The sequence below is a fragment of the Typopeltis vanoorti genome, chromosome 19, assembly GCF_054136105.1.
Source record: "Typopeltis vanoorti isolate ZY-2024b chromosome 19, IOZ_Tvanoo_1.0, whole genome shotgun sequence".
Classification (NCBI taxonomy): domain Eukaryota; kingdom Metazoa; phylum Arthropoda; class Arachnida; order Uropygi; family Thelyphonidae; genus Typopeltis; species Typopeltis vanoorti.
The window spans coordinates 5,954,237-5,976,282 of NC_143567.1; the positions used below are offsets into that span (position 1 = coordinate 5,954,237).

Here is a 22,046-nt window from a genome sequence, read left to right on the forward strand (position 1 = left end):
ACCTACCACACACTTGCCAATATATACACAAAAACTAAGTGTCATTAACACATGAAAAAATACAGGGCTTTGAAGATTTGCTCCAATGAACAAGCACTTAAAGATAAATTAAAAGTTATCAGCAATGCCTTCCTAAACAGCAACTACAGCCAAAATACTATCAACAAAATACTTCACAAGACCTTACTTAAAAACAAAAATAAACTAGACTAAAATAAAACTGTAACATTCCATACGTTAAAGGGATATCTGATAAAATAAACAGAATATTACAGAAATACAACCTTAAAGCCATTTTAAACCTCCTGCAAATTTAAAGAACTTACTCAACTCATTCAAGGATCCACTGGCCCACCTTGGAGTACACCGTATTCATTTCCCCTGTAATTTATTTATTTCATATCCAAACACAAGTAGTACAGCAGTAAGTAAGTGGTACAACATGATTTACAACAAATTAGGATACATTACAATGAGATTGGCTTAGATTTGGTTTGGTTAGATTAATTATTATACAGGGAATAATAATTAAATATGAAAAAAAGGAAACTATACATAACTTATATACAATAAACATGGTCAGATGTTCCTCCAGTATCTTGCAGAATCAACTGCTCTTTCTGTGCAGGATATAAGGTCCTCTTTTGCACAAGGCGATGGAAGAAAGGGACAAGAAAGAAAGTGTTCCATGGACTGGGTTGTTCCACACTCACAATTGTCTGAGCCAGTGAGGTAGCCCCATTTGATGAGGTTTTGTTTGCAGCATCCTGTCGTCTGGAGTCTGTTTAGGCTTTTCCAAGTATTCCAGTCCAAGTGGGCACCACATGGAAGATGTTCGGCTGTTGGAATACCAGTATTATTTTCAGGATATAGTGCAAGCCATTGTTGAAGTCTTGTCTCTGGGAGGTTTTTAGGTAGTTCAACAGTTGTCAGGAAGCTATGTCAGGATCTTAATTTGCCCCTGTAATTTGCTCTATATATAGGAGAAACAGGATGCACAATTCCCATCAGAAAAAAGGAATATAAACAACACATTAAATATAACAACTATGGTAAAGCTGGCATTCCTGATCATGCCCTGAACACTTGAAATAGAATTGACTGGTAAAGCACCTGTTATTTACATCGCACCAAAACATGGTATGAATGTAAATTTAAGGAGGCCCGTGAAATTCTTATCAACCACCCTGATCTTAACAATAATGATGGTCTAAAAATCTCAAGAATATGTAATGCACATATTCTACCCACATTAATTTATAATTTATAATTATAAATATTTATAATTAGTTAATTATAAATAGGATCATAGGTAATCCAGGAGCTCAAATCTAATATAACAATGGTCATGTTAAACTACAACATCATTTTGCTGTAATAAAACTATCTATAGGAAAGAATGTTTCTCTGATGTCTTAAATGGAATAAAGCTTTTGTGTAGTTATTTTATTTTATTTCATTTATTTATTTTAATTTTATTTTATTTTCACTAGAGGTCAGGCCATTAGAATAACCATTGATCAGATCATCGTCTTTTTAGCATACCGTGTGAAATGTAATATAGCTTGTCTCTGTATATATGTGTGTGTGTACACCAGATGATGACCTTAATATGAAAGTTGAAACATGGAGAAATTAAAATAATTATTTCTAACACGGTTGTAGAGTCCATAATTTGTCTAAAATACTGTCCACACCAGATTTATTACATGGAAGTGAAATATGGACCATAAAAAAGAAGAATAAAAAAAATGGAAACAGCCAAAATGAAAATTCTCAGAAAAATAGCAGGATATACCTATTGGGACCATAAAACTAATTAAAACATCTGAATCTAATGTACAATAGCAGACTGCCAAAAATACTTCTTGAATATTCTGCAATTGAGCAGGTTCTTCTCTTAGTAGCAAAAACTTTCCTTCCACTCTCTTCTGTTCTGAGCCTTCTCTTTCAGGTTGTGTACCTATTTCCATTCAGCATGTCATCTAGCATTGTTTTCCTTACTCTTCCTCTGGGTCTTTTTCCGTCTATTTTTCCTTCGATGGCATCTCTGATGATTCTATTCCCTCTCAGAATATGTCCGATCCAGTTTTCCTTTCTTCTTTTTATTATCCTTAACAGACTTCTTTCTTCTTCTACTCTTTTTTAAGACCTCTTCATTAGTTATTTTATCTGTCCATTTGATTTTTTCATCCTTCTCCAAATCCACATCTCAAAGCATTCCAAAATCTTAATTTCTTCTTTCTTCAATGTCCAAGTTTCAGTTGCATAGAGGGCAACACTCTACACATAACATGTTATTAGTCTTTTCTTTAGGTTTCTATCCATTTTACTTCTGAATAAATTCCATTTTCTGTTGAAGGCATCTCTTCCCATCGCTGTTCTTGCTTTTATATCACTTTTACATCTTCCATCACTGCTAATCACACTTCCTAGATATTTAAATGTCTTTAATTATCTTTAATGAATAAATGGGGAAAATTATTCAATTTTTCCCCATTTATTCTGATATCCATATTTGCCTCTTTCCTTGCTATTTTCATTACCTTTGTTTTTCTTATGTTAATTTTCATTCCAAAAATACTACAGATAGAAAATAAATTGTAGAAGAAGAAGAATTGGAAAGGCAAGAAAGCGATGGTAGGAGATCAGAACAGGCCATTTAGTGTATAATCCATGATAGAAAGAAAATCTAACACAGAAATGAAGTAACATATTTTCAAGAAATGGGGGGGGGGGGTATTTAAAAATGTCCTTTGATTGCCTAATGACCATCAGCAAACATGGTATATAATGTGAGAATTTTTCCATCTGCCTGATTAATCATTACCATCATCAAATTCTTGATATGTACCCTCAGAAGGTTTACAAGATGATACATTAAATATGGAAATAAACAACAGAATTAGTAAAGCTGGTATGGTAGGAAGTCAGCTGAATAAATGTATATGGAATAACAAAGAAATTAGTCAACACACTAAATTAGTTGTATTCAAGACAATGTTCAAACCAGTTTTAACATTGAATCTCAGAGCTGGGTTAGAAATAAAACACTGGATCAAATACTTGAAAGCTTCGATATGAGAGTTCTTAGAAAGTTTAGTTTAGAGAACAGATGGTCATTGTTGGCATTGAGGGATGTATTAGTAAAGCTAATCTTAGGTCACTTAAATCACTTCCTCTTCCCAGAATGGAAGAGGAAGCATTAGCAAAACAAGTGTTCTTTACCAGGTTGTCAGGGAAAAGACCAAGAGAAAAACTAAGATGTAGATGGATTGATACAGTAAAAAATGCCTTAAGACACGAAATATAAGCTCTGATAATATTGGAATCTTGACAGCTAACAGATTAATTTGGAAGAAAATTGTTGATCACAAGTTAGTAATGGTGTAATTTTTCCATGTAGTACTACGCTAACTATCCTATACACACCCTGAAGCTACAAATCAGGAATTTGATTATTATTGTTATTATTATTGAAGGCATTGACATGGAGTCCAGAGACTCATCGTCATAGACCAAAAACAACCATCATACACATAAATCCCATCATAGATCTCCTTGAATCCATTCACTGTCAGGGAACTCGCAACAATTTTGGCAATACATTCCATTCTCCACACAAAAAAATCTGGTCTGCACACCCCTACTAACCACACTCTTACACAACTTTCATGGATGGCCCCTGGTTCTCTATTTGTCATATATTGAAAACTTTCACTTGCATCAATTTTATAAAACCCCTTTAATATCATAAAAGTTTCTATCATGTTCCCTCTTTTCTGCCTCTGAACTAAACTTAGTAACCTACAAACCTTCAATCTATCCTCATAGAGAGTATTCCACAGACCTGTCACCATCTTGGTCACTTGTCTCTGAATCCTTTCGACCACCTCCTGGTCCCCAAGAGACCCAAGCGAAGAAATCTGTGTGCAGTAGCAAGGTGTGGCCAAATCATAGCCTTATAAAGAAGAATAACATCTTTACTTGTTAGTGTGTTTTTCAACATTCATGTAATTTGTTGATCTATTTTACCAACTTTTGCAACATGCTGTCTGAATTTTAACTCTTTGTCCATCATTATCCCCAAGTCTAGCCTCATCAATTATTGCAAACCAATACCATCAATATGATACTCATGTGCAACCTTTTCAACCTGCCGTGCATAACCTTATATTTTTCAACATTAAATTGACAGTTCGTTATCCTTTGTCCACAATACCAATTTATTTAAATCATCCTGAAGGATATCTACATCACCTTTATCAACTATTGCTCTCTCCAGTTTGGCATCATTAGCATACAACTGAATAGCCCTCTTTAATCTTTCCCTATGTCTTAATATACAAATTAAAGAGTAGTGGGCCTAGTACCAAACCCTGAGTTACATAACTGGGTACCATCATTCTCCTTGATTCTACTCCACCAAATACTACTCTCTGATGTCTGTCTGTAAGCCACTCCCATATCCATGCTGCAAGCCTCATATCCATTTCCAGTTGCTCCAGTTTTTATAATAGTTTTCCGTGTGGTATTCTGTTAAATGTCTTGGCAAACTTGAGCAGTATCATGGTGTGGTCATTACCTTTATCCAATTCTGCTGTCATTGTATTATAAAATATGAATAAATTACTAAGACAAGACCTATCCTTTACAAAGCCATGCTGCCCACTATAGAGTATCGCATCCCTATCCATCCACTGTTGTATTTTACCTTTCACCAACTTTTCCAATACTTGAACAACCACTCCCGATATATTAATTGGTGTGTAGTTTGCTATCTCTGTCTTGGAGACACCTTTATGCAATTGTACTATCTCCCCCCCTGCCTTGGAACCCTGCCAGAGCTGAGACTTAGATTTAACAACTTTGTCAGAGGGAATGCCAATTCTCTTGCACAGTCACGTAGTACACAGACTGATATGCCATTTAGTTCCACTGCTGTGTTAACATTCATATTTTTTTTAATGTGGTGAACCTCTCCTGTTCATCTACCTCAGTGTTGATATGCATCTCTGTAACATCAGCAGCTGTAATCACCACCTGGATGATACGCCTTTGCAAAATGATCACTCAGCAACAGAACTGTTTCTTTTGGTTCAGTCACTTGCTTACCATGAGCATTGTTTAAAGTCATTCTACAATAGGCATTTTTCCTCTTACTTGCTGCATAACAATAAAACTCTTTTGGGTTTAATTTGACCTGTTTGGCTAATTCTCTCTCATAATCTGATTTGGCCTTCCTAACATACTAGTCACCCTTCTTGCTTGCACTTCGTAATTAGTATGCTGATCACTTTTATCTTTCTATTTCCTCCACAATGTTTTCTTTTTTATGCAGCTCTTGAAAGAAATGTGTTGAATGATTTGCAATTCTAATTTATTGCATAGGAAATAATTATTACTAAATATGAATTAGCATCATCTAAATCTACATACTGTGTAGACCAGCGTTTTTCAACCTTTTTACACCTGCAGACCGGAGAAAATAGGAGAAATATTTTGCGGACCGGCTGACGGCTAAGACAGAAATATAAAGCAATGTAGGTAGTATTTTATTTATTAAATCCAATGTTATAAATTTACAATTTTTAGCTGGTGCGACATCTGCTGCTGATTAGAGGTTAGAAATTTGATATACGTGGCTGGAGCGTTGTTTCTGAGAGACGAAGAAATTTTTGGCAGGCTGCCAGGACCAGGTTGAAGAACAAGGGTGTAGACTATATAATCATGTAACATAAAAATGTAATATAAATTGTAATAAAACTGTTATTTGAAAATATTCACAAAATTAGAATCATTTTTAACGTGGCTCAAAATATTAGAATAATGCAAAAATAAATGCACAGAAATTACAGTGAAATGGAAACATGATAATTAGTACTTTATTGCACCCCCCCTTGCCATTTATGACCATTCGTAAATGAGCATATTATTTACTAGCTAGCAGTTCCCAGTTATTTTTTTCAATCAAAACATGCCCGTATGGTCTGCAGACTGTAAACAAGTTCATTATTGTCTCTTGGGGAAACTTCTTGAAGATTTCTTCATAATTCTCGACAAATTCTCAATGGGTTTTAAATCTGAGTTTGCTGACCAAGGAATTACATTGATTACCCTTTTTTTGAGCCATCTAGTAGTTGTCTTTAGAGTGTGTCAAGAAGCTGAATCTTGTTGAAAAAAGGAAATCACCATCACATAAATCTTCTGGTGCCAGTAACATAAAGTGCTCAAGAATATCTTGGTACACTTTGGAATTGACTCTTTCATACATAATACACAACCTACCTGGACCCTCTGCAGCTATACAAGCCCATACACCTCTAAGTTTGCAAATTTCACTAAATGTTTCATGCATTCTTTATCAAATGCTTCTTGCTATTACGCCAAACATGTATTCTTTGATGACCATGGGACACACAAAACATATTTTCAGTGCTAAAAAGCATACCTTTTTCCAGTCCTCTTGATCCACAGCAGTCTTTGCTTACACCTTCACACTCTAGCTCCTTTTGCTTGGAAGTCATAAGTGGCTTTGTCTTTGGTACACGTAATTTAAAACCAATTTGTAAAGTCGTCTCAGTGTCGTAGATTTAGACACATTCACACTTTTTTCTTTTTTTCTCTCCATCTGTGAAAATACCTTAACTTTGGAAGCCGTTTTTCTTCAGGTACTTCAAGTACTTCATCTCATCTCTTGATGTAATACTTGCCTTTCGACTGCTATTTCTGTGATTAAAATACTGTCTCAACAGTCTACTCACTTCCTTGAGAACATTTCAATTCCTTAGCTTTAAGTTTGGCTTTCTGTGGGTAGAGACATCATATGAAGCTTCTTAGCCTCATATGATGAAGCTAAGAACTCTGATATCCCCCCCCCCCACCCCCCCCCCCCCCCACCCCCCCCCCCCCCCACCCCCCCCCCCCCCCACCCCCCCCCCCCCCCACCCCCCCCCCCCCCCACCCCCCCCCCCCCCCACCCCCCCCCCCCCCCACCCCCCCCCCCCCCCACCCCCCCCCCCCCCCACCCCCCCCCCCCCCCACCCCCCCCCCCCCCCACCCCCCCCCCCCCCCACCCCCCCCCCCCCCCACCCCCCCCCCCCCCCACCCCCCCCCCCCCCCACCCCCCCCCCCCCCCACCCCCCCCCCCCCCCACCCCCCCCCCCCCCCACCCCCCCCCCCCCCCACCCCCCCCCCCCCCCACCCCCCCCCCCCCCCACCCCCCCCCCCCCCCACCCCCCCCCCCCCCCACCCCCCCCCCCCCCCACCCCCCCCCCCCCCCACCCCCCCCCCCCCCCACCCCCCCCCCCCCCCACCCCCCCCCCCCCCCACCCCCCCCCCCCCCCACCCCCCCCCCCCCCCACCCCCCCAAAAGGACGATCATGTATAGACCTGGCCTTTTGCCTAAAATTAATAATAGAGAATAGAAAAAAAAGAGAATACAATTTAGAAACACATATTACATTTATTGACTTTGAAAAAGCATTTGATAAAGTTAAAAGAAGTATTTTATTTAACATATTAACAGAAAGACAAATTCCAAATAATATTCTAAAATCTATCATATGTATACACAAACATAATCAAATACAAATAAGATTAAATTATGAACTATCATATCCAAGAGAGAGAGATAAACCAAGAGTCTGACAGGGATGTCCCCTTTCAGCAACTCTTTTTAATATTAATTTAAATGAAGTTATAATAAAATGGAACAAAAATTTTCATCAAGGTATTAAACTTTCTCCTGTTGTGAACTTAAACACTCTCCTTTTTGCTGATGATCAAATAATAATTACAAATTCTGAAGATAACTTACAGAAAGATATTTTAATTTAAATGAAATAGCCAAAGACTATGGAATGATATCAACAGAAAAATCAAAAATGATGGCCTTTAAGGACAAGATCTGATAAGAACTAATATAGTAATAGATAACAAGATTTTAGAACAGGCGAATTCATTTAACTACCTAGGATATATGATTGTATATGAAAATGAAAGATATAAACCTAAAAATTGCAAAATATTTTAAAATAACAGGTGTAATTAACTCTATATTTAAACCTAACCTAGTTCAAAAACAAACTAGACTCAAAGTATACAATGCATTAGCCCTACCAGTCCTATTGCATGGAAGTTAAATCTGGACAATAAAACAAAGACAAAGATTAATAACAGCTGAAATGAAGTTTATGAGAAAAACTGCAAAGTATTCTCTTTTCAATCACAAAAGAAATTAAATTATGAAAGAATTAAACCAGGAATCGGTAATAGAAAAAAATAAAAAATATATAAACATAAATGGATGGAACAATTAAAAGAATGTAAACAGAAAGATTACCAAAACAATAGGTATTATTTCTGGGAAAATTCCCATGTTACTCCTCTAAGTAAATATTATTTTTATGGCTATTTTAGCCTATTTTTGTTTAGGAGTATCCCTTTTTTATAATGTCATTTACTTTTTACTCAAATTTTAGGGCATTACTGATGTTTTATATGGACAGATATATGAAGAATATATAGGAAGAAAAAAAAAAAATATATATATATATATATATATATATAGGAAGAAGCCGGCCTGGTTGGCCAAGTGGTTAGCGTATCCACTCTCCAGCCAAGAGGCTGCGGGTTTGAATCCTGAGTAGGCATGTCTGTTTGTAATTGTCTTCCACCTTCATACATTCATTCACTCTCCTAATATAGATACTCTCCCAATATGGATTGGGTCACCATGGGAGTAGTAGACCCAAAACCTGCAGTGTGAAGGCCTCTCCCGCAATGGAAGAGGCCTTCACCCTATAGTGGGTAGAAAAATAGGCTATTCGTCATCATCGTATAGGAAGAAAAAACCAGACATACCTTTGTGGGATGTTGCTGGCTGTCTTATTTTTCAGTGGCAACCAGGCATATGGCGATATACATTATTATTATTATGTGACACCTCCAGAGAGTCCAAAGTCTCATCGAGGGAGAATGTGCCAACAGCATCGAACAATTGATCTCCTTCCAGCTACTAACTGTGCTCAATCTTGCTTAACTTTTGTGAGCCATTAGTAGCAGAGGCTCTACCAATCGACCAACCTTTGTTCATTGTCGAAGGAAGGATGTATGACTGAACTGAAGGGGGGTTGGTCAGAAAAGCGGGGTTTGAGAGATGTGGGAGAATTATGGGTGAGGCAAGAGATATGTGAACTTTTTTGAAAAACCTGTTTTTTTTTAATATTTTTTAAATTCTTACCAGACGGGATGGGAGTGAACATAGAAATTTTGGGAGAAGGAGAAGGATATTATCTTCATGTTCACCCCATTCCAAAGTATTCTCTGCCCATCCTTAATAATTTAAAAAATATTAAAAAAAACTGGGTTTTTCAAAAAAATTCAAAAAGTTCACATACCTCTTGCCTCACCAATAATTCTCCCACAACTCTCAAACCACACTTTTCCGCCCCCCCCCCTTCCGTTCAGTCATACTTCCTTCCTTCAACAATGAATGTATATCGCCTTATGCTGGGTTGCCACTGAAAAGAAGACAGCCAGCAACGTCCCACAAAGATATGTCCAGTTTTTTCTTCCTATATACAGGGTGTTCGGGATAAATTTGACATATTTATAATTAATTATATTTTTCCGTAAGTTACATGTATTAACACACACTTCTCTTCATTTAAAAGTTTGGACCCTTCTTCATTCACATACAAGATGTCAGAAAGGATGGATAGCTGGAACCCACCTGAATCATGGAAGAGAATAACTTGTATCATGATGATTCGTGCCCGCCATCAAAATAAGGATATTACGACTGCTGCCCAATGCACCCTGAATACAGTAAAAACAATCAGGCATGAACTAGAGACTTGCAATGGTGACTACGAGGATGTAGCAAGAAGAAAGATCCCTAGCAGACGATCTGATTGCGTTCGTACAGCAGAATTCCTCGCAAATCTGTAGGAACAGGTGTTGAAGAACCCTGGCATTGGAATTCGGGCTTTGTTCGTGGAGTTGCTAACTGTAGTCAAGCCCTGGATAACAAGGGTAGCCAATGGTAGGCCGTATGTATGGCAGCAGGATTCGGCCCCTTGCCACACCTCTGGGAAAAGTCAAAAATGGTTGTCTGAAATTTTCTACGACTTCACCAGTCCAAATGTTTGGCCTCCAAACTCCCCAGACCTTAACCCCATGGATTATTTTGTATGGGGCGCAGTTGAAAAAGACACCAATCGCACTTCCAGTAATACAAAAGCCCAGTTAATGGATAAAATTAAAACAGTTTTTGCGGCCCTTCCCAGGGAGACTGTAGCATCAGCTTGTTCGAGGTTCCGAAGCAGAATTGAAGCTGTGATCGATGCTAATGGTGGTTATTTTGAGTAAATCTTGTTGATAGTATTGTAATTAACTCTGCCTGTAATGTTTTTTTGTCAATTCATTAAATTTAATAGATACAAAGAAGATTTTCTTTTTCCTTACGAAACTGTCAAATTTATCCCAAACACCCTGTATATATATATATTTTTTTTATCTTCCTATATATTTTTTCTTCATATATCTGTCCATATAAAACATCAGTAATACCCTAAAATTTGAGTAAAAAGCCAATGACATTATAAGAAAGGATACTCCGAAACAAAAATAGGCTAAAATAGCCATAAAAATAATAATTACCAAAACAAGTTTTAAATTACAAAACCATTAGAGAAAAGAACACAAGGACGTCCACTTTAGGCCTAAATTCTTGAAAAGTGTGATGATGATGATTTTCTGGCCTAGAATTCATTCATAAACCCAAATCCTAATATATATATATATATATATATATATATATATATGTTTGTGTTGATATAAGTTGCTAGTAATAATCTAAACTCTAAAGCCTTGCTGTGTGAGATTACTATGCTGAGTAGGTTCCTTATACAACCCCTGGCAAAAAATATCTGATCAAAGACTGTAACACTAACATATATATATTAGGATTTATTTTGCCTCAATACAAAGATTTTGTTATGAATATAAATATGATTATCAAAGAAATAAAATGTATTACAAAGAATATTTTACAATTACTTTTAAACAGAATTAGGTGAATGGAAATCAAACACTGAAGAAAAAAGTTTGAGATTATTCTTTGATCAGAAAACCTATGTATGGATTCAATAAACTTTTGACAGTCGGATAGCAGATTTTCACTTCAGCTTTCTGTGATTGCTTGAAGTAATTCAACAACGTTTGTGTGCCTTTTGGTGTCAGTTTTTCGCTTTTAAATTTTCCAAACATTTTCAATCAGATTAAGGTCTGGGCTGTTTGAAAGACAAATCATAGTTTTAATTGGAGTGTTTCCATTGTTTCACAAATAGTTCTGGATTCATCTGCTGCAGTGACAAGATGCATTGTCATCTTTAAAAATTAAGCCATTGGAATCCCATTACTATTTCTCAATATTAGGAACCAAAAAAATTCTCTAAAATGTCTTCATACACTTCGAAGTTCATTGTACCTAATACAATACCAAATTTTCCAATGTCATGCACAGTGGCAGCTCTTGGCTTGAAATCGTGGGGGTGCTGCAACTTTCAAAATATACATACACGCTGTAAGTACAGTGTATACGTGTTTGGATAAAATATCAAAATTATGGTAAAAATTCAAAAAATAAAATAAGCATGAAAAAATATTGTTTATTATTATTATTATTATTCAGGCCTCCATGGAGTCAAAAGACTCATCGTGGGAGGTCCTTCCTAAGAACATAAAGTCTGTCAAGACTCATCAAGGGAAGGTCCCTCCTAAGAAACACAAAGTCTATCATACCATTCCTTAAACTCATTGACCATTCTCGCTCTCGCCACTCCATCAGGCAATGCATTCCACGGTTCAACCACCCTTCATGCAAAGAAACCACTCCTCACCCTCTTGCTCACAGTTTCCTTTCGTAACTTCCAGGGATGGCCTCTTGTCATCACTCCTTCCTGTTGTTCAACCAAGCGAAAAAACTCCCCAGTGTCAACCCTGTAACCACCTCTCAACAGTTTAAAAGTCTCAATCATATCACCTCTCCTTCTTCTATCCACCAAACTCTGCAGTCCACATTCCCTCAGCCGATCCTCATAACCAAAATTTTATTATCAATAAAATTATACAGTTTGGTAGAATTCAAAATTATTATTATTATTATTATTATTACGCCTCCAAGGAGTCCAATGACTCATCGAGGGAGGGCACCTGCTCTACAGCTCTGTCTTCACCACTCATCCACAACTGCCTGCAACTACCCCAAATTACTTAAAAATAAAATCCATTATCATAACCCCAATAATGTTCTAAAATAAAAACTATAACAAATGTTATGTCATTTGTTATAGTTTCATTTTTCCAGTAATGTCCAAATATTTAAAGAGATGGAGTAAACACGATAAGCACTACTGGCGCAAACTGCACATAAATGACAGCGGAACTGCACAACAGACAGTGCCACATTACGCTAATAGCTCGCATCTCACTATGACGTGCATATGCTTGCACGTGTAGCAATATGACACTGTGGTAAACACAGTGCTGCTAATGTCCTTTGCTATCCTAAGTACTACAAGATGATTTTTATTATTTTTTGTACAAAATAAGAGAATTGTATAGGATTGTTGATGATAAAATTAAATATTACAAGCAAGTATAAATAAATTAATAAATATATTTATATATCAAGAAAAATTGAGGGTGCTGCAGTTCCGCAGTGCCTATGCACGAGCCACCCCTGGTCATGCAAACCCAAACAGTAAATGAGGGTGAAAATTTATCCTTGGTATTAATACACTCATCAAAGAAATTTTCACTAACTCTTCTTCATAGAAAGGTACTGTTATCATCACTAGTTCTAAGGCAAATTTGAAATTCATCACAAAAAATGATATTTTTCCAGTCATCAATTGGAAACATGCCTTTTTGTGTTGCTTTGTCAAAAAAAGGGTTTCGTTTTAGCTTTGAAAAAGTGAAATCCTTGACGATTCAGCTGATTTCGTGCTGTGCAGTCACTTACCTTCACTCTGTAGTTTTACCATTCAGCATTAAGTTGTTTGGATGTTGAACGGCACTTAGTTTTCACAAGTTCAGCCAGTTTTCTGTCCTGTCTGTGTGAGGCACATGGTGTCCACTTTAAAGCATGTTTATTACAGTATTAGTCGAACAATATATTTTCCAAATGTCACATGCATTCCATCTTTCAGATATTCAATCATTGTGTTTTTTAAATCACTCAAAAGTTCTTTCACAGCAGCCATCCTTTAGCACTGTAGATGGAATTCAGATTTTGCAACAATGATTCTGCTCCTTATAAACATTGTCTCTATGCCTTATGAATGCGCAGACAGTTATTTGCATATTGGGGAATGATACATGTTTGTTTCCTCAGCAGTTGCTTACTTTTTTTCCAACTGTCAGCTTGATCAGATACTTTTTACTAACACAGATATTTATTTTCTTTAAATTAACCTTTAAATCTATGAATCATACGTAAAATTTTCTTTTCTTTTTATACTTTAAAGTGAGCTATTTCATTTTTTGCGTGCTAAAATGTTTGTTAACTTTCCGAGAAATATAGTGCGGTCATTGTAGTGATAACATTGATCAGATACTTTTTTGACAGGGGGTTGTAACTTGTTTGCTATAGTGAGATTAAACTGTGCTTGGAATGACTTTGTATAAATGTACTTGGATTAAACTGTACTTGTTGTTGCTTTTAAAGTTAATATATAGCTCTATTTTAGAAAGGATTTACTCCATTGCATCTGGCAGCCAAATATGGAAATATCAAGGTAGCCCGTCTTCTGCTACAGAAGGATGCCCCTGTTGATGCTGAAGGAAAGGTAATGTAGCCATTAATAGATATGTTTTTTTTTTTTTTTTTAATTTGTGTTTAAATATCAAATCTAAATTTAGTTATTCATCAATAGCATCTGTATTTTGTTGCTGCTAGCTATAAATGGGGAAAGTTCTAAACTTTGTATCATTTGGTAACAAAAATTCGGTATAGCGAATTGCATTACAATTATGATCAAGCAGTCTAATTTCTGCTTTTCAAAACTAATACAAGACCTCAAGATGGTCCAAAATTGATAATTTTAGTGTTGATTATGAAAACCTATTATACGATAATTATCGGATAACAGATCTTAATATGTCATCTCTGTAACCTAATTTAAAGGGTTGTTGTAATAGATTTAACGGTATTGATATGAACACAGATGGATAAGAAAATAACTATTTATTAACTTAAAAGCTAATATTTTGCTGGTATTATATCCAGCATCTTCAGAGCACACAACACAAAGTTTGTTATAAATGCAAGACAACCACAATCCGGTGTAATATTGGGCTAGTATAAGTAATTGCAGCGTGCAACATAAGACTAAAGTCCTAATAGGTCGCCATCTAGGTTTCAAAAAAAAAAAAAATTCCAAGTTTTGAAATAGTAGTCCAAATAATAGTCTTAGAAAGTTTGAAAAAATAAAATAAAAGTAATAAATATTAATTTGGTCTTAGGATGACTGTCTCCCAAATCTTTGGTAGATTTATACAGCCATACTTGTTAAGATTTGGAGTATGTTTTAAGGCTTCTGTTGATTCCAGGAACAACCTCTCTGACTTGTAGAAGCTTCTGTGCATTACTTTTGTTTTTTCCCAATTGATCCTGTGTGCTGGGGTATCCAAAGCATGGTCTGCCAGATCCGACTTGCCATGACACCCATTCTTGAATTTTGTCTTTAACCGACTTTTCCAATACTTTTACCACCACTCCCGAGATGGTATTGGTCTGTAATTAACGACCACAGTTTTAGAGCCACCTTTATGCAAAGGAACTACTTCGCCTTCCTTCCACTCCCTAGTGACCATACCAGATTCAAACTTAAGTTAAATAACCAAGTAAGAGGCGTTGACAATTCCTTTACACATTCACGCAACACACGAGCTGATATTCCATCTAAACCTACAGCAGTGTTTGCATTTAAATTTTGCAATATATTTAATACCTCTGATTTCTTAACTTCAATTTTTACATTAGTTATTGCTACAGGTACAGAGATATCCTCACTTGGGTGATAGACTTTTGAAAAGTGATCACTCAGTAACTCGATTTTTACATCTGAATTTGTCACCTCAATACCATCAGCATCCACTAAAGTTATCCTTCCAAAGTCATTCTTCCTTTTACTTACCGCATAGCGGAAGAATTCTTTGGGATTACCCTTGTTCTCATTGGCTAAGGTCTTCTCATAATCTGACTTAGCTTTTCTTACTATGCTGGTAACCTTCCTAGCTTGAGCCTTGTACTGCTCGTGGGTGTACTGATCGCCTTTCTCCTTGTACATTCTCCATAACATTTTCTTTTTTTGCAGATCAAGCTTGCTACTACTCTTTCATCTAACACGAACCTTATTTGTCTTCCTGACCATTGGGACACAATCTGATATTGCTTTCCTCAGATACCCGCTGATTTTATCCCATGCACTGCTAACATCTTTTCCCTGCAATATGTTCTGCCATGGGATGGCTGCAAGCTCACTCTGAAGCTTGTTATAATTGCCTAACCTGTATTTCCTTATATACCCCTTCTTAACAGAAAAATCCACAGATTTTGCAACCTCCCAAGTCGATACCACGTGATCGCTCTCACCAATTGGAGGTAACGAGGACACCTTACTTATGCATATATCCTCTGTACCAATGACTAAGTCCAACACTCGTGTCCCTTCAGTTATGTGCTGTTTCAAGTCATTATCTCGCACAAGATGTATAAACTCCATTTCCTTTTTGCCATGTGATATTTCCTCCTTCCAATTGATATCACCGTAATTAAAATCCCCCATAATAATCACTAAACCTGCACTCATTGCACTAATTTGCTGATACATGAATCCCATACCCCCTGGCCTATAGCAGCAACCAACAGTATATTTGGTTGTGTTGGTCACTATTTCACACCAGACTGCCTCAAATGAACTCTCATTCACATGTCTATCATCTTGATATATTACTTTCTTTGGCTGCAACACATCAGCTATAATTAATAGTACTCCTCATATTGTAACCATCACATTCAATTCCAGTGACCACATCTTCTGCTGACAGCCAAGTTTCACTAATACCTACAACTTTTGGTGAGATTGCACTGACTCTCTTATTTTGAATGCTTCTTGCATTGGTATACAAAAATTGCAGATTCCCTTTATTTCTTGTACCAGCTTTAGAACTGATATACATGTCACTAATTTCAGTAGTCCCATGTCGATTTTTATCCTCTCTGTTTTGCAATTTATTCTGCAAATAAGGATCAACAAATATACAATCACTACTAAAGTTTCTCTCTCTCTCTTACACTCAACCTTTTCCATTTTAGTTTCCCTGCCCAATTACTTCAACTTGTTCAGAAAACAGTAACTTCTTCAATCGCTTATGACCTTCCATGTTCAGATGCAACCCGTCTCTAGCATACAACTGTCTTTTTCCTTCAAACACACTCCAGACATCAACAAATTCCAGATCTCTTTTTTTGCGCATTCTTGCAATCATATCATTCATTATCATTGCTCATCTACTTAACTCATAATTGTCAAAACGAGGCAGCACACACACACACTATCCTCCCATTGGCATTAGTCATCCAAGCATTTTCACTAGAATCGTAATCAACAGGCAAACTTTTGACACCTTTAAAACACCAAGGATTTTTATTTTTTTCCAATCACTAGGAACTCTCGTTTCTCACCTTTAATATTAGCACAACAAAGAACTGTCACTCACTCTTTTGAAGATTTAAATCCTTTAGTACTTTCATTTATAAACAAATAAGTAAGCTCAGGCATTGCATAAAAATAGAGTCCTATTTTGTCTGCATTATAAATAACCTTGGGAGAATATTCAGCAATAATTTTTGGCCAATTAGTCTTAATCCATGCATCAGCTGATAAAAAATTAGCATTTTTTTCTCCACCATGAATACTCTTATGCACATATTCTCTTGCTTCTTCCACCTGTTAAACCATCCGTTAGTTGCAGTGAAATGTCTTTCCCACTGATTTTGCAAGTTCTGCTTTTTGAAGCATCAAAGGGCCATTAATTGAAGCATTCTTTTCACAAACATCACTAAACAAAACTTTTTAATGTTGATTCAACTGAGTATCATTATCAGATCAGGCTCTCTTCTGATCTATGTTCTCATTAGTAAGAACTGAAGTTTCAATGTTTGATCTGTTTTTTACGAGCTTACAAAAGTGTGGTTGTGCAATTTTTAAATGTACAGCTGCACTATGCTGACTCATTTTGGGTAACTTATCATAGCACTCCAAAATTCTTTGCTTTTCTTGAAAAGATAAATCTTTGTTTTTTACTTGCTTCTGCCATAAGGCTAAAGACTGTTTTAATGAGCACTTCAAGTAAAATTCGCTTACCCAAAGAGAGCACAAAAATAAACTCGAGAAACCGCAATTCAGCTGTATTCATACCCACCTGCATTGCCTGGAAGATTTAAGATTTACGGAAGATTAAGATTATAAGAAGATAACCCGCCTGCATTCGCCTGGAAGATATAAAATTTACGGAAGAATAAGATTTTATTTATTTATGCTTATGGCTACATTAAACAAGTAAGTGAAGAGCACAATCACAATTTCCAGCAACAAATGATGAAAATCTTAACATATAAAAGTTCATTGCATAAAAGGCACAACCAGCTTTCTAAATCTTTCCTTTTTTCTTTTTTTCTTTTTTTTTTTTTTTAATAAAGCAAAAGTAACTTGTCATAATCAAGCCAGGGGCAATTATCATCCTAATGTAACAAGTATGACAAGGCTGCATATTCTCACAACACTTCACAACATAAATCTTGCTGTATCCTAGGTTTAATTAGAGAGCAGTTGTGTCTTGTGTGAGAAAACTTAATCCATTAGAGTGGGCCCATTTCACATTACATCATCTTCTAACATGAGGAGGAGTTCTGTTGATACCATGACGAGGACTATGAGAGTGACTACGAGAATAACGTCTTTGTGGTGAGACAGGACCGTGATTTTCTGTTTCCTCCAGAATCACACCACACCTACTACAGATCAAGGTCAAGGCTGGAAAGCCAATTAAGGCCTTATCCGTCACTTTGTGAATGTCCTGTAGGCCACCACCGTGAAATTGGCACCTTGGGCAGTCGTACACAATATGAGTAATCGTCTGAGCCACGGGAGAACAATCAGACGATTGTTCTCCCGTGGATACCGTCTACATAAATACAATCTACATGGTATTTATGTAGAAGGTAGCCACATCTTCCCTGACTAGTTATGATCCTGTTTATTGATAACCAACTGTTCCTAGGAAGACCAAAACCAGGCTGCAGAGCACAGGGATCTTCTACCAGGAAGCCATTTGTTAGTAAATTGTTGGACCAGTGTTCTCTCCATATGTCAGATATTGATGGCAGTGCAGCTGAAGAGAATTCGTCCATGGACCAGAGAGGCTTTCTAGATTTGAGGCGTAGACTGGGAGTCTGATGTAGGGGCAGGAGTAGGTTGCTCACTGCTTTATTAAATTCCTTAATCGAGGCTTGTCTTCTCTGTATGTGTGGTGGAGCAATGTTAGATAGAACAGGCAGCCAGGAGAGAGGAGTGCTTCTCGCTGTCCCACTAATTGTGCGCATGGTAGAGTTTAGCTGGGTGTCTATAATGTTAGTGTGTGTACTTCTTTCTCAGACAGGGGCACAATATTCTGCTGCAGAGAATACGAGGGCTAGTGCAGACGACCTTAGGACTTCTGCACCACAACCCCAGTTTGTTCCAGCAAGCCTTAAAATGATATTATTTCTGGTTTTAATTTTATTGGAGAGGTTGATGATGTGCCTTTTATAGGATAGGCTTTTGTCCAGGCTCACTCCAAGGTATTTTGGGTGAGGCTCGTGTTCTACCATTTTTCCACAGAAAGAAAGGTTGAGTTGTTGATTCGCCTCTGCATTGTACAGGCAGAATACTGAGGACACTGTTTTCATTGGCTTTGGCTTCAAGTACCACTGCTTAAAGTACTCTTCCAGGGTGTTCAGGTCTGTATTCAAGGTTGATTCTAGGTTGGTAAAGGAGGTGGATTGATGTAAGATCGCTAGGTCATCGGCATACATATACTTGCTTGATCTGGTATGAGGTAGATCATACACATAGATGTTTAAAAGTTCTGTTGGAGAGAATAGAATCAAAAAGTTGTAAAGTTTTTTTACACTTTATAATATTTCCTAGTTTTACTCTGGTAGTAAGACTTATACGTTGGTTAGACATAACTGGTAATTAGTTTACGGAATTAACAACGCATATAAAGTATATTAATTAAAGGTAACTTTAATGAATAACTTCTATATTTCGGCAATGTCACATTGCCATCTTCAGGAACATAAAGATATGGTATGTGCACTCAGGAACTAACACAAAGCAAATGAGGAAGAAAGCAAGAAACTAATATTGTTCCTAAAGTCCTAATGGTGCCCTCTTGCAGGTTAATTTGGTAGTCTTGGCAGTTGGGCTAAATTCAGCCCAACTGCCAAACTAATTACCAGTTATTCCTAGTTTTAGGAGGCCCCTGATCCAGACAGTGTCATAAGAAGATGTTAGGTCAATGAAAGTGGCTCCAGATTTAAGTTTCTTCTGGAAGCCTGCTTCAATTTGAGTTGTCAGGGCCCAGGACCTGGTCACAGCAACTTCTTCCTGGCCCAAAGCTAGCTTGCTCAGTCGGGAGTGCTCTTTTGATGAGTGGTGAAATTCTTTTAAGGAGAATTCTTTCAAAGAGCTTAAAGGTGATGCAAAGCAAGGAGATAGGTCGCAGGTTTTTCACATCGTTTGGATCTTTCCCTGGTTTGGGAAAGATCCAAATGATGTGAATGAGCCAGCTATGTTGACCAAGATGTTTTAGGAACTCAGGGAGTATACCATCCACTCCTGCAGCTTTGCCATTCTTGGTCAGTTTTAAGGCTATTTGTACCTCTTCCCGAGATACTGGGTGTGCGAGTTCAGGAAGCTCGGGTTCCATCTTCAGGATTTGTCTGGTAGAAGCTTGTACAGCAATTTTCCTGGTAGAGCTGAGATGAATCTTGGAGAATAAGATTAAAAGAAGTTTAACACAAGTCAGATTTCAACAAATGATCTTTGTCAGATTTTCTCCTGATTAATCCTTAAAGTTCATAATTCTGAGATGCAAAAGGCTAAACATTCAAGGATTCTGATGACAATAACCAGAACTTTGATTATAATAGACAGATTATATTTAATTCATTTTAAATTGTGTGCTTTGGGACTGACTAATTTTGATAATATTATCCAGGATCACAATAAGCAGATTCTACTATATTTAATAATTTACATAACTAACTGCAACATTAGTTCTGCAGTAAAGTTTGCTCCTTGATCAGATAAAAATGTTTGAGGTTTATCATATCTTGAGATTATTAGCTAAAAAAATTTATTACCCACTTTTAGAAGTCTGATCCTTCATTGGTACTGCTTCTGGAAAGCATGATAACATATCATTGGTTACTAGAATACACTATTTCCTTGCTTTGTTGTAGCTAAGGATCCAACTGTATCAATAGCTACAGCTTGAAATAGTCTAACTGGAATTGGAAAGGGTTATACAGGTCCTTTACCTCTAAAGGTAGACCTAATCTGACATAAATGACAGGACTTCATATATGAGTTAATATCATTTCTCATACTTTTCCAAAAATATCTGTCTGTAATTCTTAATACCAGGTCCTCTCAAATCCTTGATGATAGATCAGAATCATGAAAAGAATAAATAATCCATGGTTTCATGATAACCGGAGTTAAACTGTTTACTTTTATTTTACCATCATGCATTTGCCTAGGTAGAAGCAAACCATCCTTATCCCTTTGAGCATATAGGATTCCTTTTCTGAGCTTCAACTATAAGAATTTTTTCACAATTTTGACAATTAGGTGATTTACTCTTAATCTTATTCAATTCATCTATTTTATTAATTTGAAATTCCTTATTCTTAAAATTCTTCTGGGAATTATTCCTGCTTTATTAACTTTATGACCCAGATTTTCATCCTCTTTTTAAAAAAACTATATTAGCTTTATCTATTCTTTCTAGATTAGATAAAGCTAATATAGTTTTTTTAAAAAGAGGATGAAAATCTGGGTCATAAAAATACCTTCAAGATATTTCTATAAGATGATAGGTTGTCTGAGTATACTAGCAAATCATCTTGAAAACAAATAACTCCTTCCTAACATACCTCATAGAACAGAATTCATTAGTGACTGGAAAGATATGGCTGAGCTTCTCCTTGAAGAAGACGACATAATTGGTACTTTTGCCATCTTGTTGTGAAGGCAAAATATTTTCTATCTTCCTTCTTTAAAGGAATCTGAAAACAGCCAGATTTCAGATCTAGTTGAGTGAAATATTCTACTCCTTCTACACCAATTAATAATTTTTCAATTTTACATGGAGGAAAATCAATGGGTTTTGTAACTTTATTGATTTCTCTCAAATTTCCATTATATGTTTTTCTATCAGAATAAATGGACTATTCCACTTTGAGTTAGAATTTTCTATAATTCCTGCCTTTTCATACTTGTGTAGCAACAACTGAAAAGACTCCATATATTTCATTAGAGTTTGGTATTGTTTTACATATATAGGACGGTGGTCTGAAAAGTTCTTGGCCTTGACCATAGATGACATCACTATCGGCAAGATTTTTTTTCTTTTCTAAGTTGATACATCTGTCATAAACATCCATGTGAAATTGCAAGTCATTCTATCAAGTATTTTTTTTTATATACAGCTTTCTGAAGCAAAAGTGTTGTCTGTATCCCTTGAAATGGATAAAATTGAGTATTGTGCAATTATAAAATCTTTGTAAAGGAAGGTTTGATGCCAAAAAAAATTCATTCGAAGTTCATAAAAGTTTATGGGCACTCTTCTCCTTTGTTTTCGACAATTAAGAAATGGGCTGCCAAGTTTAAGCGTGGCCATACCAGCCTTGAAGATGATCCACG

At 36.6% G+C, this 22,046-nt stretch overlaps 1 protein-coding gene across 16 annotated transcripts in view; it reads left to right on the forward strand.

Moving 5' to 3' along the window:
- The window catches only part of LOC150095834 (uncharacterized), a 1,527,755-nt gene that overhangs the window by 656,093 nt on the left and 849,616 nt on the right, over positions 1–22,046 (forward strand). For all 16 annotated transcript variants that reach the window (XM_090409494.1, XM_090409490.1, XM_090409495.1 and 13 more), the window contains one exon: positions 13,758–13,856. In XM_090409494.1, coding sequence (XP_090265620.1) covers positions 13,758–13,856 — 99 coding nt within the window. The remainder of the gene's footprint in view (positions 1–13,757; positions 13,857–22,046) is intronic.